Raw genomic sequence first — 26763 nt, forward strand, 5'->3', positions numbered from 1 at the left:
TCACGAAAAATAAAATCTAATTTAGTATCTAATCTACAAAGAAAATTGACATTTACATAAGAATTCATTCACTATTAAAAAATCTTTAAATAAAAATCAATTTTAAAACTACAAATAATTATTATGATATTAAATAATATTTTAAAATAAAAATATTAATATTTAAATTAATTTTTATTAAAATAATTTTAAATTAGTATTTATCAAGATTTTAGTTATCACTCAATTAAATTCTAAAGATGATAGTTAAAATTTTGATATTTAATTATAAATACTAATTTAAAAAGTATTTATTAATAATAAAAATAAATTTAAATATTAATAATTTTTATACTCTTAAAATAATATTTAATTCATTTAATATAATAATTAATTATTTTTTGTCTCTTTTATTTAATATTTTTTTAATGATTTGATACTGAAATTAAAATTATTTTATTATTAATTTATAATATTAACGTAATTCTATACATTCTGGAACTATATTAAATTTATTTATTCATTAAAAAATCTATGGAACTTGTTCAAGAATTAAACTAATAGTTTCTCATGTTAATTATTATCTCACATATTTATATTTACCAAACATAAAAATATTTAGCGACCTAGTTCCCAATAATCATATAAACTTATATAGACTAGTTGAAAGACAAATTATATTCACCAAATTGAAAATAAAATAAAATTTATAGAGATGTTATATTCACCATCAAAATATAGATTTTTTTATTACAAACAATCTTATTTAAAGTCAATTATCACTAATAAGTTGAACTAATAATATATATATATATATATATATATATATATATATATATATATTTGGTTTCTCTCTTTCTTCATCAGTGACTCTTTTTCCTTTCTGTTTTCACCCTGTTTACCTTCTGATTTTACTCCTGCTAATAAAGCTCTTTCTGTGGCTCTAAGCAGTGGCAGGGATCTAAAAATGGGAACTCATTGATTGCACACAACCTTACTTTTATAAACAAACAAAATAATTAAAGTTATTTTGCATTGTCTTGTCATAGTGGATGGACAATGCTGAAAAATATTACTTTAATTAAGATTTTCAACTGTCATGTTAATTTTTCCGAAACAAAATTAATCTAAATTTATTTATACTTAACATTATAGCAGCTGTTCTGAATTTTATTTATTTTTAAATGACGTAACACTGAAACCTTTTGTTTACCATAAACGCTGATCAATAGAGTTTTTAAAGTTTTGACAGTCTCTCTGTCAAGCAATGTTTTTGTAAGAGTAGATAAGCAATTTCAAGTTGACAAATATCCTATCAAAAAGATTTTTTTAAAAAATTTATGTTAGCAAAATTCTTATTCTTCAGTTAGATGTAGAATAATAATATGTAATTTGAAGATATAAGGATAGAGAGGTATTTCGCTTGTTTGAAAATTCATACATTTAGTTTTTTATTGTTATTATTTTGTCAACTCCAATCACTCTTGGCAAGTATTACTTGGATTACATCTATAGTATTATTTGGATCACAACTACTCCTAACTAAATATTGAGTATTATTTGTTTTTATTTATTTGAGAGAAAAGACATCCTTTGGTTTCTGTGGAGTGAAGAGTGCATTTTAAAAACTCTTGGGGACTCTTAGGGTTTCATGGAAGACCTTCACTCCCTCCTTGGTTATCCACCTTATTCCATTATTCTTATTTTCTTTTTGTGTTCTTCATGACAATGAAGACAATGAAGAGTTAAACTCATTTTGTTGAAGTTAGATGTAATCAATTAATCTCTCATGTAATTGGTATTGTTTGTTATCTATATACATGTATTTTCAATCAATGCTACTATTTTGTTTATGTGATTAATGCTAGTTGTGATTTGATCAACCATAGCTTGATATTTGATTTATTGTGTATTGGAAAATATCTTTTGTAATCTAGAATTGAAGTAAAAATACCTGATGAAGTTGGTATCTAGGAATGGAGTTTGATTTATTAGTTGTCTTAAAGCCTTGTTTTGAAAGCAAGTTTGCATATTAAGTGCTTAAGGAATTGACTCTTAATAAGAAAACTTAGGTGCATTCTAATTAGGGTTTGAGTAAACTTGTGGGTTGACGTTAGCATTAAATTTAAAAGAAGTTGAGTGATTATATGCTTAAGGCCGAGATTCAATTAAGTGTAACCTTAACAATAACCTACCATATCAATTATTATCGATTCCTCATAAGTGTTTGATAAAATTAAAATAATAGTTTTATTAGTTTTGGTACAATTTTAATTCCTTAACATCAACACAACTTATGTCTTTTATACAATTAATTATCAATTGAAACTATTGTTGTGTATTACATTGCTAAAGATTACAAGAGAGGTAAGCTCTTTATCATTGTTGTCATTAACCTTTCTTCTTCAAAAGATTTCCTATACATAGAGATTAATAAGAAAAAAGTAATTGAAAATCCTTTTATAGTCTATCCAAGTTCAAACTTGAAGATGCATTAATTGTTCTTCATGCAACATTAAATACATCTATCTTTTTTACCCAACTCTTTGATATACAACATTGAATTATCAAACCTAGGTTTAATAACTTTTTTTCCAAACTTAAGTAAAGCATGATACCTAACAAGGCTTACTGTCTTCACAAGATTAACATTTGTCCTTTTTAGAAAAGTTGTTTGCATGAAATAACTTTAGGTACATTCTTCAAGAGGTTTGTGATGTAGACACTTCATTGCAAGATCCTCTTGTAAAAAACAAAGAGGCAAACATTCTCAACAAGCATACAATAAATGTTTATAAGTGTTTAACATATAACACAAATCACTTCAAACTATAAGTACCTATTATTTGTTCAAGCGAAAACTTATTAGACGAAGTTATATAAGTAAAATGTTGTGTGCCTTCTTTGCAAGACACAACCTTGCATCTTCCAATATTTGATTCTTATAAAATTATGTACCGTTATACTTTATGATTAAACACGTAAGCAAAATTAAATTATATTTGTTGAACTTTGCTCTAACAAAGGAGATCTCATGCATGAGGCTTATTCTTCTTTATTTTTCCAAAATAGGTTTAAAGAATGTTTTCTTAATTAGATTTGGATTTCTTGAACTAATCAAGAAGTTAGTGCTGTCTTGCCTCAACATTCTTTCTCAAACCTTGCATTTCTAGCATCCCAAATCTTTTCCATATAAAGGGAGCTAGACCATTTCTTCACATTCTTGAAAATTTGTCATTTAAGTGGATTGATTTAGTTTTTGCTTAAAATATAAATATGGATGTTGCAGGTGAAAACATGTAAAGTTGATTTGGGAGTTTGGAATAATCAAAATTTAATTGGAGATAGTTCCTAATAAAGTTTTATCTTTATTGATTTTTTTTTTTATATTGATGAATTAAACTAGTTAGAACATGTTGAAGTTTGATAAGTAATGCTATTTAGTTGAATCATATTAGATGTTGTTTGGATTTCAATTATGGGTTTGCATTGGTTCAGCTGAATTATTGAGGGTTAATTTATCTTAGTTTGATTGGATGGTGAAACTATGATTTTGATTATGGGGATAGGTGGAAATTAAGATATACTTCATGTTAAAATTGATAGTAAATGTTGGTTTGGTTTTCCCAAAATGTTGAGTAATTTATTACATTCTTAGATCAAGTAATATATCTCCTTTAAGTTTTATGAATGAATTTATCTTATTGGATGTTAAATTGTGTGTAAATTGTTATAATCATATACTCTTTTTTTTTGAGTTTAAAAGTAATTTTTCATAAAAAAAAATAGTCTTTTAAGGAAGTAGAGTGTATTAAATATCAACACTATTAAAAAAAAATGAGATATCAAGACTTTATTAACTTTTAAGTCATGTAAATAAAGATATTAAAGATGAGAAGAAAGCAAAGGAAGTTCCTACACTATTATAATAGTGATATGTTAGTTAGTGATGCTTATTTTATTTCTTATTATTAAGTAACATATTTTCTAAAAATATAAAATGACTATTTTTAGTTGAGTTTAAAAGTAATTTTCTTAAGTTCCACAAAAAGAACTTTTTTTGGTTTAAGAAGTAAAGTGTATTTAATATCAACACAATTATAAAGACAAAATATAAGGACTTTATTAACATTCTAAGTAATGTAAATAAAAATATTAGAGATAAGAAGAAATGAAAGGAGATTCTATAATCATGACATGTTAGTTAATGATGTATGTTTTATTTTTTATTATAAAGTAACATACTTGCTAGTATATATATGTATGAAAATAGAGGAATTTTACATATATGTGTATGATAATAGAAGAATTTTACAATCTTTTCTCTCTTATTATTGGTGAGTGAAGAAAGCTTATTATATAATTTGTCTCAATATAAATGTATATAAGAATAAATTTGCACTAACAATTATTTATATATATAATTTGTATATATTTTTTAATAGTTTACCTTTGTTAAAAAAAATTCACAAATTACATTAATTAGTTTCTTAATAATAAAAAAGTTTTCTATACCATCTCATCAAGTAGATTCTTTTACTTTACGCAAACACACACTTATTCTCTTCTTATAATAACAATTTCTCTAAATTCAACATCCTTATATTCTCATTTATCTTGAGAAATTTCTAGGTATCTTTTGTAGTTTTTAAATGTAAATATATATATATTTTTTTTTAAATAAAAGACAAATGAAAGTATACCTTATTTTATTTTTTAGTTGGATTCCTTTGAAGTCTTCTAGAGTTCATTTCTGTTCTAATATTGAACATATTAATATTTATCATAGTTTAAAATTTTAATATATCATACCAACCTACTTTAATGAGTTATTTTTATAAAAAATAAAAAATTTCAATTAATATTTTTATTGTATTGGAGTGAATTAAAATAATTTCAATTAAATTGAGAGAGAAGCATAGTAGTACATGTGCTTGTTGTTGTGTGGGCACTCTAAGTAAAAAAGAATATAGTGAGATGGTTAAGGAATAGGGAAATTAGATTAGAATGAGCCGACAAAAGAAAGAGCATGTGCACGCCTACGACAAAGAACTGCATTCAGGACAAAAACCTCAGAACTCGCACACATCCCAACCAAGCATCTTTGTTCTGTATATTTGTTTCACTAAAATTGTACTATTATATTCCAAATTTCATTTTAGCATATGGATTTATATGTACTTCCAACATATAATCATTCACATCCTCAAAAAGGAATAAACTAATATTGTTTTTTATTTTATTAATGTAATAAAAAGGAGGCAAGACAAAATTTTGGTACACTACAAAAAAGAAATTAATGTTAAAAAAATAATAATTATATTTATAATTAAACTACATAGTATTTTATAAATTAAAAATATATTAATATCTAAATTAATTTTTATTGTTAATAAAAATTTATAAAATAATTTTTAAATCCAAAGTTAACTGATAGAATTTTAATTTTACTTTAAATTTAAAATATTAATAGTTAAAATTTTGATAAATAATATTTGACACTAATTTAAAAATAATTTTATAAATTTTTATTGTTAATAAAAATATTACAGATATTAATAGTTTTTTAATTTATAAAATAATATTTAATTATTATAATGATTAATTATTTTTGTTTATATAAATTAATTGTTATTAAATAACTTTTTTAATGATGATTTCATAATATTTTTATTAAAAAGAATATATTATTCATAAAAATTAGTAATATTTGGTTTAATTATAATAATATAAATTTCTTGATCTCTCGTAATTAATTTAATTGATTAAACAGATAATTATTAGGATGAGCTTTTTATATATATGGATAATTAAAGTGAGTGATAATTTTTTTATTTGAAATGTTTTCATTTTTAATAAGTAGAGTTTTGAGAAATTTGTTTTTCAGTACATTTTTTTTCTTTTACTTCATTAACTAAATTTTAATTGATCTCGGTGCCTTTTCTCAATAATTATAATATATTCTTTTAATTATAACCATTAAGTGATCATATGACGTTATATTTAATAATATTGTAATTATTTTTCTTTTACTAAAAAAAAATTGTGAAATAAAATTAATAGAAAAAAAATAATTAATTACTATATTAATTAAATTAAAAATTAGATATTATTTTAAAGATAAAAATATTATTAATATCTAAATTAATTTTTATTTTAAAAATAATTTCTAAATTAAATATCTAATTAGTTACTGAGATTTTAATAAAATCTAAATAATTAATAATTAAAATCTTAATACTCAATTAAATATCAATTTAAAAAATATTTATTAATAACGTAAATAATCTATATTAATAATATTTTAATTTCTAAAATAATATATAATTTAATCAATATAATAATTAATTATTTTTTATTTTTAAAATTAATTATTATTTATGATTTTTTAATAGTATATTTCTAGAATCTGTTAATAATATAAAAATTAAAATAAATTTTAGCAACTCCAAACAAAAAATAAAATTATTGTATAAAGATAACCAAATTTTTATTGATGTAGTAAAACAATTTGTCTAAATCATGTATGGAAAACATATTTTACATATTTTTAATTTCTATTTTTAACATTTAAATCTGAAAACACATATTTTTATGATTTTTGAGAATGAAAATTCTTAAACTGTTATAATACTTAAAAGAAAACTACATTTTATGCACCCCAACTATATATTTTAATCTTTTACCCAATATTTAGTTTCAAAGTGTTAGATTAATAATAATAATTTTATTTATTATTAACCTTAAAAATTGAATAAATTAAATCTTAAAACGAAGAAAGTATATTGTAGAATATAATAATATTAATAATAATCAGTTATTACTTTTTTCGGAAGAGGTAATTAATTAAAATATTACAACTATATTAAATTTAATATATATAAATTTTCAAATTCATAATCATTGATTTTGTAATCGATAAATCATCCCGAACTTATTTTCAAATGAATAATTATTACTTTGTCAATTTTTTAAGCGAAATTTAAGGTTTTATTGAAAAACTAAAATCAAAGTAATTTTTTATGCAGTAAAATGACTGAGAATTCTAGTTGTATCCATCTAGTTGGGTTGATAGATACTTGCCATAACTGGAGTTCAACGTTTCCTTTGGATCTGAATTGCTTGCGTGATTGTGATAGACAGTTCCTTTGGATTTGTTTTGTTATAGAATAAACTTTTTTTGTGGTAGAAATTGTAAACACTTCTAGAAAAGACAATTCAAATCCCTTTTACATATATAACCTTCAAAGACTTGTATCTGATCACTATCTTATAGTCTTGAAGTGTTTTGTAAAAGATTTGTGTCCTAAACCTTTTAAATTTATGGATATATGGCAAATTGACCCTAGGTTCAAAGTCATGATTAAGAGGAAATGGAGTGAATATATAGGATCTGAAGAAAGTCTTGTAGCTAAAAGAAAAGTTTCAGAAACTGAAACAAGATATAAAGAAATGGAACATCGAGGTCCTTGGTTTCACTACTACTAAGAAGAAGCAATTAATAAGAGAGATTGCGGAGCTTGATAGTATGGATGTAACAACCACGATAGATTGATGTTGTTGAGTGAGTTTAGACTGCTTTATGAAAGGGAAAACTCAATAGTGAAATAGAAAGTCAGATCTAAATGATTTGAACTAGGGGATACTAATTCTATGTACTTCCATTTTAAAATTAGGTGGATGAATATAAGGAATGAGATAAAAGGTTTGCAGGTGTTAGGGATTGATGTGAGGTATTTTGGAACCTTAAGGCATTATCCTTGTCAATGACTACTGCTTGGAGAGTCTTGGTTGATAGGTTACCAACACGCGTGAACTTGGTGAAAAGAGGGATTGTTATGGAAAAGAGTACGTGTGTCTTGTGCGGGGAAGAAGAGAAATATGGGAGTTATGTTTTCTTTAAATGCAAGGTAGCTTGGAAGGTATGGAGTTTGTGTAGTAAGTGGGTTGGGGAGGCATTTGTATACCATTGGGATGCTTGTTCCCATTTCAATTAGTTTAACTTGGGTTGGTCTTGTCAAAAGATTAACAATTATTGGAGGTGTATGTGGATTGTTGTGAATGGGGAAATTTTGGAAACAGAGGAACCTCATCATCTTAAAGAACAGAAGAGGATTGTTAGAATATTTTCACCTTGGCCCAACTCAATGTGTGGTCTTGGCTCACGAGTAGAGTAAACAATGTTGCTGATAAAAAAAAAAGAGAAACAATGTCTCGTTTACTTATGCCCAATGGTGTTTGGACCCTTTGGTCTGTTTGAAGTCAATTAAAAAGTAACGGTGGTGTTGGGGGGACCTATGTGGGTGTAAGTGCTTGAGGGGGTAATTATACCTTGTTTTTTCAACAAAGAATTAAATAAATAAAAGGAACACTTTAGGGAGTGTTCCAACCCTTATACAAAAACCATAAAAAAAGACCTACTTTTTATTCCTATATCCCAAGAGATAGTTCTACCACCTGGATTTAAAGATTCCAAAAAAACAAACATAATTACCTCCACATTAACACAATCTTTATAACAATTGTAGAAGGAAACATCAAGCCATACCAATATACATAAAACTGGAAAACCTCCTGCCTTAAATTGGAATATGCAAATAATCCCATAAAATTAGCGTCATTATTGACCAGCCAATGGAAACCACTATAACCATGTCCACCTTTGCTTAATTACAAACATCCTGTCAAAGTATAGATTTCCATCATTTTCAACATGCCTTCTGGCACCATGAACCAGCATTCATTGGCCCCCTTTAAAAACTAATTTTATAATTTTGGTACACTAAAAATATTTTTTTTATAGTCTATTAAGAAGTGGACTTTAAGCCTAACTCAACCCCATGAAACCGGCTCATAGGGTGAGGTTTGCACCCACTTATATACTATGAAAGACTCTAATCTCTAGTCGATGTGAGATCTCCAATACACTCCTGACGCCGAGAGTAACAACTCATGCGTGGAACAACATATTACGGGTGGTCCGATAAGCGCATGCGTTTTTCCTGCTAATTGGATTTACATATTAATTTTCTTTACCATATTATGGTTGTTAATCATCTGACTAGATTTTATACATGGAGATCAAATACAAATCTCTTTAATATAAGAAAGCCACCATATTATGCTTACATTGGGAGATTTTGAGCTCCTAATATTATAAACTAAAGACTGATTCAATGATGCTATATATGTTCACATAATTACTGTATCATTGTTTCTGCTATTGCTGTCTACACAGTCCTGATCAAGACGGTCTTATGCAACCATAGTTGTACATGTTTTGAATGTAATATATGTTTTTACATAAAGTTTTTGTTCGGGAAGTAGTATATGTTTCAAAATAATGTGTTAAAGATCCCACATCGATTAGAAATTAGAACCTTTCATAGTATATAAGTGGGTGCAAATCTTGAGTTAGGCTTAAAGTCCCATTTGTAATCTTTGTAATAGAATGTAAGGAAGTTGGCTCATTATGTGCTTATATTTGTTTATACGAGTTTGGAGCATCTCAAATGATTCATTTCATTCAACTAATTTTCTTCTCATTTGTTTTTTTTTGCTGTTCAGAAAATATATCATGCTTAATCACTGTCTCATATAATTGAGTTATCTGGTTTGAATTAATAAAGTGGTACCTGAGTTGTTATAAATTTTCTCAATTATTTCTGAGACTGCTGCATTCTGGTTATTCAGACGTGAGAGTGATTACTCGTGAGGTATGACCAAGGGCTTATGTTATGAATCTCTGGACCATTTATTGAACCATAATTGTACTCTTTTCAGTGACTCAGTTTTCCCAGAACCCTCTTAAGATGGCCCTCACTACTTGTTACTTTAGAGTCCCTTAACATCCAAACCCTACTCATTTCAATTTCCTTAAGATTTTAGAGTCCCTCTCTTTCTGTCTCTATATAACCTTCTCTGCTCTGGTATATGCATGGTAGTAGCAGGAGTGCTCCTAGATGAAAAACAACACTGGAGTGTGGATTCCCTCAGGAACATCTTCAACAGTTAAAAGAATAATATTTTACTTCCTTTCAGAGAGAGGAGAAGGAGAATTTGTTTTCTCTTTGTGTTTCACTTTGTCTTTTTCCTCTCCTTATATTCTTCTCCCTTTTCCTCCAAAACTTCTTAACCCTAATCTTTTCATCTTTTATTTGTTAATTTGATAATAGTGTGTACTGTAGAAATGGATTGCCCTTTTTTTTACTCACCATCATTGCACTTAACATGTACACACTTTTATTTATATATATATTGCTCATTTTATTTTATTTTATTTTGGTTAATATATATATATATATATATATATATATATATATATATATATATAAATAAGAAATTATTACACCATGTTTCAAAATGGGTGAAAAATTGATAAAAAATTTATTTAAACCTCGTTCATTTTACTTTTTGTCTTTTTTATATTTTAAAATAATAAAGCACATATATTTATGTACAGTCAAGGACCAAACGATTTCCGAAATGTGTTTATATTCGGTATTGAGTAATATGGGTTTAAGTATATTAGTTGTAGGGTATAACGAAAATTAGGTTATGTAAATGTTAATTGTGATGCACAATAAAGTGAAAGATTCCATCAGATATCATAAATAAATATAACAATCAAGATAAATATAAATATATGTTATTATTATAATATTTATTATATTTAAATATTCAACTCACTTAAATGTCGAATAAAGTTTTTACAGACCGAACTACAGAAGAAAGAAGAACGATAGCGATTAAAGGAGACAATCAATCGAAGGAGAAAATTCATTTATTCAATTGGTAAATACCACTTTCTCAGCATTGTGTACAGATAGGTGCTAATATTTTGTTAATTATTATAATATTTATCTTATAAAATATATATAATTTAATTATTTATATTAAATTATATATACCGATACTTCTATTTATTCAATAATTATGAATCCAATTTTTAAAATATTACTAAGTAGTGATTTATGACTTTGTTTGTTAGTGCATCCAAACTCTATCCCAACATGTAAGAGAGCTCAAATATGTGTTAGGGTTTTTGTTTTTTCATGTCACGTGTATGTGACGTAGAATTGAAGCAATATATATATTATTGTAATCTTTCTTTCAAATTTATATATGTATCATAATTAAAAGAAGGGTATTTTTTTTCTCGAATGAATAAACCTAGAAAATTAAATCTTGAGCGAAATTAATCCCCACTGTTGCGAAAAATTAACAAAATTACTGAAATAAAGTTATTCTAGTTTTATTTTCCTTTTGATATTGAACACCACAAATTGTTGAAATTAACAAACTATATATCAAGGTTCTAGTTTGATATATATTTGGAGTAATATTCTAGTTAGAGAAATATTAAAAACACGTTTTCTAACACATTCTTTAGAATTTTCTTACTGGTTGAAATTGATCATATTATTATAAATCCAAAACTTCTTGGTATAACTCCTTAAATTCTCTATTATTCTCTTGCTCAAACCAACCATTAACTTTCATTAATTTTTTTTTTTATATCAGTTCTCACATTCTGCATATGTTTCAGGGTTATTCGTCCATGTTTTAAAACGAAGGAAGGAAAACTTAGAGAAAAAGTTTTCTTCATTGGGCAATTCTAGGGTTTGGAAATTGGTATATATCTATCTATCTACCTTCAGTTCCTTGCATTGGTGAAGACTAAATCATTTCCAACTCGTCTTTGACAAATGAAGAAGAGAAAGAAAACTCTTGTACGTTTCTTTATCATAGATTTTCGTTTAAAGAGAAAGCATGCGATTAAATAATCCACTTGTAGAAAGTTTTAATTCTCATTTTTGTGTAGAATTTTTGTCATCACCAACTTTTGAAACTTCGAAACCATTATAATATAATATCTAAATCCAAATTTTCTTTATTATTCTTTTGAAAGCAATTATCTATTGATATAAAGGAGAAAAAAAAGAGTGTATTAAATAGTATTGTGTGGTCCTAAAAGAGTGTCGTAAAAGATAACATATATGTTGGTCCCTCACCTATACCTAGCTTTACGTTGTCCGAAGTAGTTATCATACACAAAGACATGACAATTCTCTTGGACTAGACACCACAACTTTTGAATCTTACAACCTAAAAATCACTTATCCAAAGTGGTTTCTCTCCATGTGAACCCTTCCCCAAACACTTTGTCTTCTACATCCATTTTTATCCTTTTTTTTCAGCAAGGGTTTCTAAAATGTAGAAGTGTATTTTACCTAAAATAGTATTAATCAAATTTCATGTACTAACACAGATGTTATATTTGCTTTTGTGGATACAAATTATCATGTAATAATTTCAGTGCTATATATATATATATGTATATATATTTATTATTGATTCATGTTATTGTTACTATATGTATATTTATGACATTGTTAGAAGTATTAACTATTTTGTCTTGCTTCTATGGCCCCTCCATGTGAAGGGTTTCAGTAACCAAATCTTTTGTAGTTGTCGATAAAGTGTGACTAGCCGCTTTTTGAAGCGTGTAGAGAATGGTCCATTGGGGTTATTAATTGTGTTCCTTTGTCACAAATTTATCATACTGATCAATACAATTTTTCTTAGAGTTTTTATGCTTTAGCAATCATCATATAAAGCTTGCTCCAACTCTACATAAGACTGAAAAAGACATTAAAATAATTAACCCTTTTTTTAGTTATTTTTTTTTATTGATAATGAATTAATTGAATTAAAATAATTATTTAAAAGATGACAATACTTAAACAACAGATCTAATAATACAAAAACATGACAATAACAAAAAATTATTTACTCATCACTTGAGAAATGTTAGACAAACTCTCTCTAAAACTTTTTTCCAACATTCTTTGAGTTGACATTGATTAAAAACTACTACATTTGACTCATTAATGACTGGGTTTTCTTATTTTAGTCGATTCAGCTAATTTTAACAATTAGAATAAATAGTTTTTTTTTTATTGAAAAAATGTGTATATAAATTGGGATATTTAAATTAGAGTATTGAAGGATACTCTAATTCATATAAAAAATATTTGAAAGTATAAGGAAAGTTTTTCTATCATTTCCTTTTAACAATTTCATTATTACTAATTTTAGTTTAAAATTTTGATTGATCATTTTCTATATAATTTTCTCCTGATGTCTTTTTTATCCATTAAACTCAAACTGGAATAAGAAATTTTGGTATTCAAAATCTAATAAAACTGTTTTCTTTTCCTAATTTTGGCAGCTGATGAATGAGAATAAAAGACCAAAAAAGTATATTAACCCTAAAGTCCTTCCTAACTAGCATGATGAATGAAAATGATTACTTGGAGCAGAAAATGATAAGAAGAAGAGTACTAAATTTGTTTGACCAATAGGGTAATATCTCACGTGGCCACCTATGTGCCACTGCTTTATCTTTCAGTGCGGCGTGGTCGGTGCCATTCCGGCATCTTCCTTTTCCAAGCTGCAGACTCAACCTCACCAATTTATTCTATGCAATCAAAGCAAACCCCAAACTTTGAAAAACCCTTCATAAATACTTCCAGATTGCCATCAAAGTTATATACATAAGCTGCACCCTTCTTCCTTTCCTCCTAACACACTTTGCATGACATCAATCACTGGTAGGTTTTCCTGCGTGTTTTTCCTAATACTTCTTATCTTATCATCTACTTCTAGGGTTTATCCATAAGCCTCTTCAATTATGCACGTTTTCGTTGTGAAACTTGTTTCTGATCTTGTGTGTTTGCCTTGAACACTCACATGGTAGTCGTTGCACCCCACTAATTGCTTTGACTTTCGTTTACTTCAACAATATTTTGCCACGAACATTTCACATAATTTGGTTCAAGAGCTATTGCATATTCTTATGTGTTTTTATTTAATTATTATCCTCTCCAATCCCCCCGAAATCTTTACATTAGAGTATGGTTTAGTTCATATGTAATTGTGGCTAACTGTTGCTGTTGGCCAGTTAGAAATCTCTTTGCTGTCATGTGTTCTGCTCATATCCACATGAGGAACACTGACCTAGTTTGTTATATTTATGGAGTTTCAGTTCTTGGAATTATAAATTAGAATAAGCTTTGATATTCTTAGATAACTTAATTAGGAATTAATCACTTTTTTTTCTTCTTCTTCATGAAGTAAACAACATAGTAAACAATATAGCAGATTGAATCGTAGTATCTCTTGGATTTTGATTATCACAACTATTCAACTACTATCAAAGAATTTATGTACTCTAAACAACTTGATTTTGAACTTTTTTTTTTTAGTTGTTGTATTGTTATGTAATGTTTTGGATTTTCTATTGAATTTTTATATTTATGTCATTTTAGGTTGAATAACATGTATATATGTGTTCTTATTTGTCTCAATCTTTGTTCTGCATCAGATACGGGCTAGGACAGCATATCTACAGTTCAAAATTAGGAGGTTGATTGTTGAAGGTGGAAGAGAAGATAGAGGAAGGAAAAGCAATTGCAACAATGAAGGGAATACAATGATCAATAGTAGAAAAGAAGCAGACTTTCCACTAAAACAGGAAGGTCTTTCTTCAAGTGATCATGAAAAGGCAAAGGCTTCATCATCCTCCCAATGGCTGAAACTGAAGGATCCAAGGATTGTTCGTGTGTCTCGAGCCTTTGGAGGAAAAGACAGGCACAGCAAGGTGTGCACAGTGAGAGGACTAAGAGATAGGAGGGTGAGGCTTTCAGTCCCAACAGCAATTCATCTCTATGACCTCCAAGATAGGCTTGGACTCAGTCAACCTAGCAAGGTTGTTGATTGGTTGCTCAATGCAGCCAAGCATGAAATTGATGAACTGCCACCACTTCCAATTCCTCCAGGTAACTTCACCCTTGGTTATCATCCATCTCTTGTTGCTTGCAATGAAGTTAACACCTCTCCTGAAGGTTCAGGCCAAAACAGCAACACTTTATGGAAACCAAAGTCAGGAGAAATTGTCAGTGATAAACCAAATTGGATAAACAGAAGTGAAGATGAGAACAATGCTACCAAAACTAATAATAATAATAGTAATGATTGTGATAATAAACACTGTCATGGTGCACATGTTTTTCAAAATAATCTCTTACCAAGACCAAACCATCCTTCTTTTCTGGGCTTGATGAACACCATGCCATCACTTGGTTACCAATGGGAGCCTAATTCAGGTGATGTTCCTCAATTGGGAAACCATGGATTTTTCAATCAAACGGATATACACAGCATTAATGTAGTTCCAATCTCATCAACTTTGGTATCAACTGGGAGTACTAGTCCTCAAATTTTGGTGTGTCCTTCTGGAGCAACACAGCCATATTTCTCTTCCCATGTTGCAGCAATGGAGATGAATGCAAGACAAATCAACCACTATCAGATGCTGACTTCAGGTTCTCAAAATCTCTTGGCAAATTCTCTCACTCCATCACAGCAACTCATGAGTAGCCAATCTGGGAAAGTGCCATTCAGCTTGGTTAGGCCTAAACTTTTTCATTCTCCTAACAGCACTGAAAGCCATCCCTCTAAAGACCAGGATTTTCCTTCCAAGTGATGTGCCACTAATGCAAAATAAAGTTACCAAAATGCTTCTCCTCACAAATTATGCATGGATCTTGAGCACTGTGTGGGAAGTTCATCATGTTGAAAACACTATTCAACATTTTGGCTTTTGAATAAGTTAACATCCGTTTGTCAAGTTATGTTTTGGTTTTCAGTTGAATCTATATAAATGCCATTCAAATACAAAAAGAATGAGAGCTGTTCCTGAAGTGCTATTGTGATTGCTAAGCCAAAGAGAACACATGTTGATGAGATAAGTTCACTCTCTCTTCTATGTTGAAGGGTTGGGATATGAGTAATAATATGCTGAGATATTATCATTTTCATAGTGCTTTTGTGATTTCTTTCTGGTCTTGTGTGTCAGTATGAACAGGATGTCTCAGTGTCCTATGTTAGTTAATTACTTTCTTACTAAAGAAATTGTGTTTTTATTATTCTTTTGATTCTCTGTGTATATATTCTATGAGATGGAACATGGCAAATGAAAGTATATAACTGATTTCTTCATAGTGTACTCTCACCAGCTCGAGAAAAATTATGCAAATAGATACTTATTTAGTTAGAAAGTGTAAAGACATCTTGAATATAAATTATAAGTGTTTTTTTAATAATTTTTGTTGAAAATAAAGAGTTTTTAAGCAGAGAAAATTTCAAAATCGCTTCTGACTTTATATTCAAACTGCCTCTAAATATAACATTTTTTTTTTATCAGCAAATAGCAATGAAATTAAATAAGACCACTTCAAGGGTGGTCCAACCCTTATACAACAAAACAGATTTTCTCAAAGAGCCTTTCCATCTACATATCAACCAAAAGACCTCCTACTCTCTATCCCATCTCAATCAATAATAAAAGAAACCCAAGAAACAACCTTTTACATAAAAACTAAACAGAATACATACATACCAAGGGTTCAAGACACCAATCAGAGAATGAGAAATTAGCTGACGGTATCTTTGATGAGATCCATGACCAAACCTTAATCTGTGTTAGAGAGAAAATTTCAGTGTGATCAACCACTCCACCTTTAAATAAACAATTATTCCTGTGCCTCCATATCTCACTAACCAACGCAATCCACAGGTTTCCCATAATAAGATTAACTGAAATAGGTGCATCCAGAATCTTAAAATGTTCAAAATGAGACCCAGGATCCATACAATCCACTGATCTTATTCCTAACCAGTTATAACAGAGATTCCAAATTAGCCAAGCAACTCTGCATTCGCAAAACAAATGATTTGTTGTCTCCTCTGACCTCCTACACAAGCAACACAAATTACTCTCGATCTCAATTCCTCTTCTCTCTATATTAACCCTACAAGCAACCTTGTTTTCAATCACTCTCCAAGCTGTGACTTGAGCTGAGGGAAGCGCCTTAATTTTCCAGAAAAATTTATACCTTCTTAAGTCTTCCTCACTACCTTCTCCCCTTAAAAACCCATAAGCGGACTTAACTGAAAACTCAGTTGAATCGCTATCCTTCCAAACCCAACTATCCACTGTTTCTGTCTCTAGTGTCTTATTAGAGATCAACTCTAAAAGTTGACTTTCTTGCTCCTCTTCCCAAGCGAACAGACCCCTTCTCCACCTTAAGTTCCACTTCCACGTCCCGTTTTCCCACAATCCACAATCACATAAAACTGCCTCCTTATTAACAGATAAAGAATATAGCCTTGGAAAAGTGCTCTTCAATTCTTCTGAGACAATCCAATTGTCTGACCAAAACATAATCTCTCTCCCGTTTCCGACCTCCAAATTCAAACGATCTTCAAACTTCCCTCCCCAATCCTCAGACCTCCAGACCTTCCTTAAATCTCTCCACCACAAAGAGACCTTACTTTTATTATCTCGCTGCTCCTTCAAACCTCTCCATCCTCCATACTTAGATTCCAATACCTCCTTCCACAACCCTCCTGCTTCTGTTTTCAGGCGCCATATCCATTTTCCCATCAGAGCCAAATTAAACTGTCTGACATTTATAATACCAAGCCCTCCTGCTTCCTTAGGTTTACAAACCTTATCCCATGCCGCCCAGGCAATCTTCCTTCCATCTGACCCCCATCCCCACAAAAAATTCCTCTGCAGACTCACAATCTTCTTTAAAACAATAGACGGAATCTTAAAAAGAGAAAGATAAAACAGTGGTATTGACGACAAGACTGACTTAATTAAACAAATCCTCCCCGCCATCGAGATAAATCTTCATTTCCACCTGCCTAACCTTTTCTTTACCCTGTTAACCACCTCATCCCAGAACTCACCCCTCTTATGACATCCCCCTACAGGCATCCCCAAATATTTAAAAGGAATGCTCATTACCTCACAATTTAGAATTTTCGCAAAGTGAAGAATCTCCGTCTGCTCCACCCCAATCCCACCAAGTCTACTCTTGGAAAAATTCACCTTAAGACCAGATGCCAATTCAAAACAGTTCAACATAACCTTTAAATTAAAAACACTTTTGCTCTTTGCCTTACAAAAGAACAAAGTGTCATCAGCATACTGAAGCATATTTACTTTTACCGACTTATTTCCAATCTCCAAGCTCTCAATCAAGTCCTTCTCTACTGCAGTTCTAGATACCCCAGCTAACCCTTCGGCCGCAATAAGAAACAAGAATGGAGCTAATGGATCACCTTGTCTCAGCCCTTTCTTCGGAATAAACTCCTTAGTAGGACTCCCGTTTACGAGAATTGACATCGACGCTGATTCCAAGCAAGCTTTAATCCAGGAAATCCACTTTTCACAAAAACCAAGCTTTCCTAGCATATAGTATATAAAATCCCACCTCACAGAGTCATATGCTTTCTCATAATCCACCTTGAAAAACACACAACTTTTCTTCTTCCTTTTCAACTCTTCTAAGGTTTCATTGGCTACCAGAATACTATCCAATAACCCCCTTCCTTGAAGAAAGGCAGATTGCCTAACATCGATAACTTTACTGATCACTTTTTTCAACCTGATAGCCAAAATCTTCGAACACACCCTACCAATGAAATCGGTCTATAATCATTAAGCTGTTGCGGATTATCATTCTTAGGAATCAAACAGATGAAAGAAGCATTTGAACCCCTAGGCCACTTACCATTGACCATAAAATCATTTACTGCTGAGATAAAATCTTCCTTAAGACAATCCCAACAAAACTTAATGAAACTGAAATTAAAACCGTCAGGACCAGGGCTCTTCGAACCATCACAACTCCAAACAGCATTTTTAACTTCTTCTTCAGAGACAACTCCGACTAGAGACTCATTATCTCCTTTTGATAACGAGGAGAACTGAACATTGTCCAACCTAACCACTGGCTCGGGCTCCCCAACGAATCTAGCCTCGAAAAACTCCCTGACCTTATTCATTACCACCTCTTTCTCCTCACACCATTGACCGTTCACTTCTACCCCGTTAATCCCGTTTCTCATTCTCCTCCATTTCACCGATGAATGGAAAAACTTTGTATTTAAGTCACCTTGTTTCAACCAATTTTTCCTTGCTTTCTGTTGCACAATCGCTTCTTGTTTAAATAAGTTCTGACTTTGTTCAGCCAACAAAAGTCTCCTCTCCTCCCGCCCAAACTCATCTAAAAAACCTTCGTCATCTCTTGAGTCCAACTCTTGAATTTTCTTTTGTAATAAGATACCTTCTTGATTGACATTCCCAAAAACCTCTCTATTCCACTTCTTCAAATCAAGCTTTAACTTCTTCAATTTCTCCTTTAGTACAAACATCCCTCCTCCCAACACTTCATAATTCTGCCATTTGCTCCGAACAAAATCTAAAAATCTTCCATCTCTTTGCCACACATCTAGACTTCTGAAAGGTTTCGGCCCCCAATCTACCGATGTTGTTTGGAGCACTATGGCACAATGATCAGAAACTGATCTACTGAGGACTAAATGTTTACTGTTCGGCCATACATCCAACCATTCCCTTGAAACAAGCATAATAAGCTCAAGAAAAAAGATAGGGGAAAATATGAATATCATGATATATTAATTTGGACTAGTAGAATCTCCTAATAAATACTCCAGTGCATTAATTGATCATGAATTCATGTATTGAGAATGGGAATCCCTAAGATAATTTCTAATGGAACTTCTTTACACGATTTCATTATTATTAAAAGTAATATTTTAATAAGAATTTTACAAAAATGAGTTTTATATATTAAAAAAGTTATTTATATAAGAAAATTTCTTTAATTTTTAATAATCTATAATTTATTTTATAAACAATGAATAAATTGGGACATTATGAGATATTCGAATCTAATAACATGATAAGTCACTTTGTCTCATAGTATCGTTAAAACAAAATTATTAAATAGAAATCAATTTTAGAGATTGAAAATAATGAGTTACTATATTGACTAAATTAGAGACCATTTTAGAGACTAATTTTTTATTTATTTATATTATTGTTAAATAATTTTTAAATTGGTATCTAATTAGTTAACAAGATTTTAACTACCAATTATTTAGATTCTAAATTTGGTAGTAAAAATATTGGTAACTAATTAGATACCAATTTAAAAACTATTTAACAATAATAGAAACTAATTTAGAAACCAAATTTTATTTTAGTTTCTAAAATAATTTCTAATTTAGTCAATATAACATTTTCTTGTATGGATCTACTATTACATCTCACAATTTCATCCTACATGTTAATCTTCCAACCTCTTTAATTATTTCTTAATATTTTAAAAAATTATATAAGAATTTATTTTGATAAAAATCTTAAACTTGTACCTACTAAAATATTATTTTTATTAATAAAAAACTTATGGAAAATGTCTTCACACTATCTAAGTCTAGATCAAAGGTTTAGAATAATCTCAAAATATTTCAGTAAATTGATACAAATTTTATGAAGCTATATATGAATTTTTTTAAAGCTTTTTTAAAGTAGAAAATATTATAAATTAAAATTGAAGTAAATTATGGGGTGCTCCAATCTTTTAGAATGAACTATACATAAGGTTTTCCTGAGAGAAAAAAAAATTGTAACATGTTTTAATCTCCATAAGCAGAATTGACTTAACACATGTGGGTCAGTCCCTAAATAAGACCTCACACCCTACTTCAGCAGACAAAACATACTTTGCAGTTATAGAAGAACACTTTAAATCTCTTTTCAGTGCACTACTTTATAGAATCCCTTTCAGAAAAAAACAAAGAGAAACATCCATCCACATAAAAAGAAAAAAAATACTCCTATGTTTTAAATTATTCATTATCATCATTCATGTTATGTTGTAATATTGCTTCTATCTCAAATAAATCAACCTATGTTAAATCAAAATTCATTTCACTTCAAGAAATTCTTTAAAAACAAATTAATTTTAAAAATAAAAATAATTAATTACTATATTAAGTGAATTAGAGAATATTTTATAAATTAAAAAAATTATTGATATCTAAAGTAGTTTCTATTACTAATAAAATTCATAAATTATAGTTTCTAAATTGATATCTAATTAACTATCAAGGTTTTAACTACCAAGTACTTTAAATTTTAAAGTTGGTAAAAATTAATAACTAATTAGATACCAATTTAGAAACTAATTTATAAACTTTATTATAATAAAAATTACTTAAAATATCAATAATTTTTAATATCTAATATAATCAATATAATAATTAATTATTTTTTATTTCTAAAATAAATTTTATTTAATTATTTTCTTGTATTACATTCTATACAATTAGAGAATATGACTTCAATGTTAGTTATGTAAAAGAAATTATACTGAAAAAAAATTATTGCAACCCTATACAATTGATTAATTAAATATATTTGTTTCATGACAAAGCAATTGATGGTGCATTTAGTTTTCTTGTTGTCCAAACATATAACTAAAGGCATAAACTAAAAAAAATATAGTATTATCTACAGCTTGTATATGTAATAAAAAAAAAGTAATAGATAAAACTTAATTACCTATGAAAAATTTTTGAACATAAAAATTTAGTGAAAAATAGTTACATACGAATTTTCAAATTCATAGATAAGTTTTATATGACCTTCTTTGTAGGTAATATTTATATATACATATAAATATATTTGTATATATGTAAATACACATAGATATATAGACAATTACATAAAAATATATCTATAAATATTACATCACTAATATAAAAAAAAAATACATTAACGATAATTAAAAAGGACATATAACGGTTTTTGAATTATTGTTATTTCGGACGTGGTTATAAATAAGTTGTTTATAATGATGATTCCTAAACTGTCGTTATAAATGAATTATAACGACACGTGTAACCAACTGTCATTATTTTGACTGCTAAATAACGTTTTTTTAAAATGGTTTTAAATGGGGTAAGTCGTAACTCAGGAAGGGGATATGGTTTTTTGTGCAACAACATATGGTTGATTCCAAAACAAAAGGCCTTAAGGTTCTTATAAATACATAATCTCCTATAATCTACCTTTCTCTTACTTAAAAAGAAATATATTATATAGTGTCAGTTAAGTTGACATTTTAAAACATTTTTTTATAAAAAATTAAAATTGTACACACAATTTTTTATTAAAACAATTAATTCAATTCTTAGTGTTAGTTACACCAACATGACAGGCGCAAAATTATTAATTTAATAAAATATATTTAATATATTTTTAAAATATCTTCAAAATCTGATTCATTTGATCTTTCAATTGTCTTATATCACCCTTTATTTTCTCTTTAGTTCTTTCTAAATCTTCCCTGGTCCTTTGATTAGCACAAGTCGTATAAGGGTGTCACAATGTTTTTTTTTTGGAAAGAAAAAAAAAATAAACTGAAATGCATGAGAACAAAAAGCATGATTGACTTCATTCAATCTCCTTCTTCTTCTATGGTGAGATGATGATATGTACAAAAAAAACATCAAGCATAATATGTAATGCATGTTTGTGCCTCGAATGACACTTATGATCCACATGATATGCAAAAATGTGAATTTGATACACTTATTAAAAAAGTGCAAGCAATGTTGAGAGGTAAAGAAATGTAAACATCTACCTTTTGTGCCTTAACCAAGGTTTACGTAGTAACACTTAAAGATGTAAGGCAATATATGCATACTCACAAGGGACAACTCATAATCCTAAAGATATAAGTCCACCAGACTCAGTTCACAACATTTCCCACAATAGTTGAAAATCAATTTGATGTGGGAATATGAATGAAGAGAACAAACTCTAGTTGGCACTGGTGCAAAAAAGCAAAACGAATGCGACTATTTTACATTTATAAGGGTGGCTATATAACCGCATTTGATGAGCACACATTTGTAAATAGAAGAGATAAGAAGGCGGCTATATATAGCTGCATTCATAAATTTAATTTATAAATGCGGCTATTTACATAGCTGCATTTATAAATCGCATTTATGATAAGCATTTAGGGTTTCTTTTCTTTTTCGCTGTTGATTGGGTTTCTAATCAATGTTCTCAACTTTGATCTTTTCCGAAGAACATGACCATTATTTTAGCATTTCTTTTTATCTCTTGGTGCATCCATATTATACATCTTCGTATTTCATCCCAATGGAAGTCCAGAAAACGCGAATAAAAATTCTCCAATGAAACGCAAATATGTGACGGAGCAAGGCGACAACAACAACGAAGAAGGCACAGTAGAAAGCGCAAAAAAAAACCTTCCCAAGCATGACCTTAGCAATGACATAAAACAAAACATAAGAGAAACGCAAAACATACAAAAATCAATGGTGAAGAAGAAGAGAGGAAGACAATGCTTACTGATGGTACAAAGACAATGCAAAGAAGAGAGGAAGAAAAGAGGAAGCACAATTAATGGAGGAAACACATAAGAGAAACAAAGTGCGACAGAAATGAGAGTATCAAAATGTAAGTGGTGCGTTTCTGAATTAGGGTTAAAAAGGTTTTAAGAAGGCGGTTGCCCTTGTCAATCAAAATGCTTGATTTACAAGGGCGACTATTTGTAATGCCGCATTCGTAAATCAAGCGTTTTGATTTACAAGGACGGTTGTACAAATAGCCGCACTTGTAAATGAACTTAATTACAAAAATGTCACCACATTTTTTACAGAAGCGTTTGAGCGCAAAGCCACACTAAATAAACCGCACTTGTTTATACATTTTGCACTAGTGTGGATTTCTCACAATAGCCATACAGGAAGTACATCAAATGACATTGTTACACAACCCATCTAATTTTATGCTTACCTAGACTAGGTATAGGGCCTCACTCAATATATGCAGTAGTGTGTATCTGTGTGTATGAGGGGAGCAAGAAATGTTTATTGGAACCCCTCACTTACAAAACAATCAGAAAGTCTAAGCAGATATAACAATTGTATTCTACCTTAGGATTTTATAGTATAATACATATAAAGCAAACAAAAATGAATATATATTAGAAAATGGAAAAGATAAACATAAAAACCACAAATTTTGTACATTTAATTAATTAGGTATGACTCTCTAAAAAAATGTTCCTAGTGGAGTCACCATCTGTCACAATCAGTGTCACAATAGTGACCGCGTGTATTACATTTTATTTATATACTGAATAATTAGATGTAAAAACATCATTTTCTTTATGGAGAACTTAATAAGGATATATACATACATATATGTGTGTGTGTATATTCCAATTAAAGAGAGCAAGAAAATTTGGTTCGTAAGCTGACCAAATCTCTATACAATTTAAAACTGTTAGAGTTAAGCAGTGTCTAAGATCAAGAGGGAAGGGGTGAATTGAGCTTATCAAATTTTTGCAAACAATCTAATTTACTATGTAACAGAGGTGAAAAGAACATATTGATATTAAAAGGAACAAATTGTTTTTACAGATGAATCTGGCACAATTAAAACAAGATCAGCACAGTTTAGATCAACCAGCAGCAATACCATAACCAAATTGATTAACCTTCACTGTTTATAAAGTTGCAGTGTAAGGTACAGAATTAATCAGCTTTTTACTTAACATAAGCAATCTAGAGTAATGAACCAAATGTCACAGTTTAGTTAAAGGAACCAGTTCACCCTTCTTATCCTATTACAGATTCACACAGCAGCTTGATTTATGGTTAGAGGATTGATTAACAAGTTAGAACAACATATCTAACCAGGTCCAGAATTAACAGATTTAGTTTCAATATAACAAATTCCTTTCTTGACAGATTATGTGAAATTATAGAATTAAGTGCAAAGATGAGAAAAGAATCACACAAGAATTTTTATACTGGTTCACTCATCAAGAGCTACGTCCAGTTCACCTCACTCCAAGGTGTAATCCACTAAAAACTGATACAATCAATTACAAACACACAGCAGTTCTTGAACCCTTCAAGAACATCAACTATCAAGGCTGAAAAACACTATTCCAGCATACCTTGCACTCCAAGAAACCCTATCTAGAGTGACTAACGATCAAAACCAATACAAGAAGGAATAAGGAAAAGATTACACCTGAAACAATGTTGCAAGAACATAAACCAGTTGTTCTATTTGCTCCAAGACAGTACCAGCACCTTCATCCAGCACAAGGTTCTTTAAGAACAAGCTCACATGTATTTCACTTTTGAAAAACCTTTGCAAAACCTTTTCAATTCACTTTCTCACACACAAAATGTTGTATCTCTGTTAAAACTGTGATTGTTCAGCATCCCTTTACGTGAGAAGGGCATTTTATTTTATAGAGAACAGTTTCTAACCACTTTTAAAAAACAGTTACAGAGCAGTTAGCAAAACAACAGATTTATTGTGAAAAACAACAGGTTAAAAGATGATAAAGTTGCCAGCTCAGCTTAACTGAAATAACAGACTGAGCTGTACCTTTGGTGCCCTAACAGAATTTCGAAAAGCCTTTAACAGAGACAAAATAAACCGATTACCTCTCAATAAAACAGATTTATTTTTGCACTGAATTAAGCCATTTAAGAAAACTTCAAAAAGCTTTTCCAAACCATTTAACCACATAATGAGCTTGATCTTACTACCTTGATTTGGCATCTAGGATGGGTCATGCAGCAAAAGGCAACCTTGAATACACTCAACCCTAAAGAATGAGATCATCTAAGACATATAGCAACCTACAAAGCAACCTAGCTAACATCTACATCAAACACACTAAGACTAGGTAGAGATGAGCTTCATCCATCTTCAACAAAAACATGTGTCTAGGCGTTGACACAATAGATTTGATTCTTCATCAATAAGCTTGGTTGCAACAAACTAGGTTTAGACCATTGTACATTTATAATAAGTTTGATGAGAATGATTTTAGTATCTTATTGTATGTGGTTGACATGTTGTTGGTAGACCCCAACAAAGCTCGAATCGTAGAATTGAAGGAACAGTTGGCTACAGTGTTTGATATGAAGGACTTAGGACCAACAAGTAAGATTTTTAAGGATGAAAATCCTTTGAGATAGAGAAGATGGAATGTTCTGCTTTCTTAAAATAATTATTTACCAAAAATTTTGTGACACTTCAACAAGGAGGATTGTAAGAAAATTTCTACCAAGCTTCCTATCAATTGTAAGTTATCCTCAAGTACAAGTTCTAACAATGAAACACTAAGGAAGAAAATATCTCGAATATCATATGCATAAGTAGTGAAAAATCTTATGTATGTCATGGTTTGTACAAGACCATACATAATGAGAGCGATTAGTAAATTTATGTCCAATCCTAATGAGGAGTATTGAAGTTTTATTAAGTGAATCTTTAGTTATATCAAAGGAACCTTAGATATTGCATTATATTTTGGAGGATTAGAATTAATTATCATATAATTAATTTGTAGGTCATCTTGATAAAAGAAATCAACTACTAACTATGTCCAAGTTACTTGATGGTGTAGATTTGTCTATTACAAAAGGTGAGTACTTGGAACTACCTAAGCATGCAAGGAAGTTATGTACATTGAATGGAGGAACTCGAGCACAAGCAACAAAAAAATGTTGTGTATTGTGATAATGAAAGTATATTCAGTTATGCAATTACTGTGTTGTATATATATACTCCTAAATCTCAATCCCTCTCATGCATTACCTTCATTTAGGACCTGCAATCCACTGGTAAACTTTTTATTTTCATTTTGCCCCATTACTTTCTCAATTTTGAATCTTTCCCTCTTTTCCCTTCACCCCAAAATTTCCTTTTTCCCTCATTTATGTTTTACATTTAAATTTACACGTGCTACGGTTTTGGGCTTGTTTTTC

The 26763-nt window shown here is 29.4% G+C and overlaps 2 protein-coding genes across 5 annotated transcripts; one reads left to right on the forward strand and one right to left on the reverse strand.

The window, feature by feature from the left end:
* The first annotated feature begins 10673 nt into the window (after positions 1-10673).
* LOC137836987 (transcription factor TCP13) lies at positions 10674-15971 on the forward strand. 4 transcript variants are annotated; one of them, XM_068645796.1, is made up of 4 exons: positions 10674-10773; positions 11528-11711; positions 14369-14822; positions 14895-15971. In XM_068645796.1, the coding sequence occupies exons 2-4, from the start codon at positions 11688-11690 to the stop codon at positions 15527-15529; spliced, it is 1113 nt and encodes a 370-aa protein (XP_068501897.1). In that variant the 5' UTR covers positions 10674-10773; positions 11528-11687; the 3' UTR covers positions 15530-15971. The 4 variants fall into 4 exon arrangements, with proteins under 4 accessions (XP_068501897.1, XP_068501896.1, XP_068501898.1 ...); XM_068645795.1 differs by having other exon boundaries at positions 10677-10773; positions 14369-15971; XM_068645798.1 differs by lacking the exons at positions 10674-10773; positions 11528-11711 and adding an exon at positions 13280-13595.
* A 452-nt stretch (positions 15972-16423) lies between these two features.
* LOC137836623 (uncharacterized) lies at positions 16424-19488 on the reverse strand. The gene is made up of 3 exons (XM_068645286.1): positions 18652-19488; positions 17774-18547; positions 16424-17659 (listed from the first exon to the last, which is right to left on the reverse strand). The coding sequence occupies exons 1-3, from the start codon at positions 19486-19488 to the stop codon at positions 16424-16426; spliced, it is 2847 nt and encodes a 948-aa protein (XP_068501387.1).
* Between the last annotated feature and the right edge of the window lie 7275 nt (positions 19489-26763).

This window comes from Phaseolus vulgaris, chromosome 4 (genome assembly GCF_000499845.2).
Source record: "Phaseolus vulgaris cultivar G19833 chromosome 4, P. vulgaris v2.0, whole genome shotgun sequence".
Classification (NCBI taxonomy): domain Eukaryota; kingdom Viridiplantae; phylum Streptophyta; class Magnoliopsida; order Fabales; family Fabaceae; genus Phaseolus; species Phaseolus vulgaris.

Coding starts and splice junctions, on each gene's coding strand:
- LOC137836987 (XM_068645795.1), top strand. CDS start 11,688: ATGAAGAAGAGAAAGAAAACTCTT. Junction 11,712..14,368: donor AGAAGAGAAAGAAAACTCTT/GTACGTTTCTTT, acceptor GTTCTGCATCAG/ATACGGGCTAGGACAGCATA.
- LOC137836623 (XM_068645286.1), bottom strand. CDS start 19,488: ATGCTTGTTTCAAGGGAATGGTTGGATGTATGGCCGAACAGTAAACAT. Junction 18,548..18,651: donor AGGAAGATTTTATCTCAGCA/GTAAATGATTTT, acceptor TAATGATTATAG/ACCGATTTCATTGGTAGGGT. Junction 17,660..17,773: donor GGGATGAGGTGGTTAACAGG/GTAAAGAAAAGG, acceptor TCTCTTTTTAAG/ATTCCGTCTATTGTTTTAAA.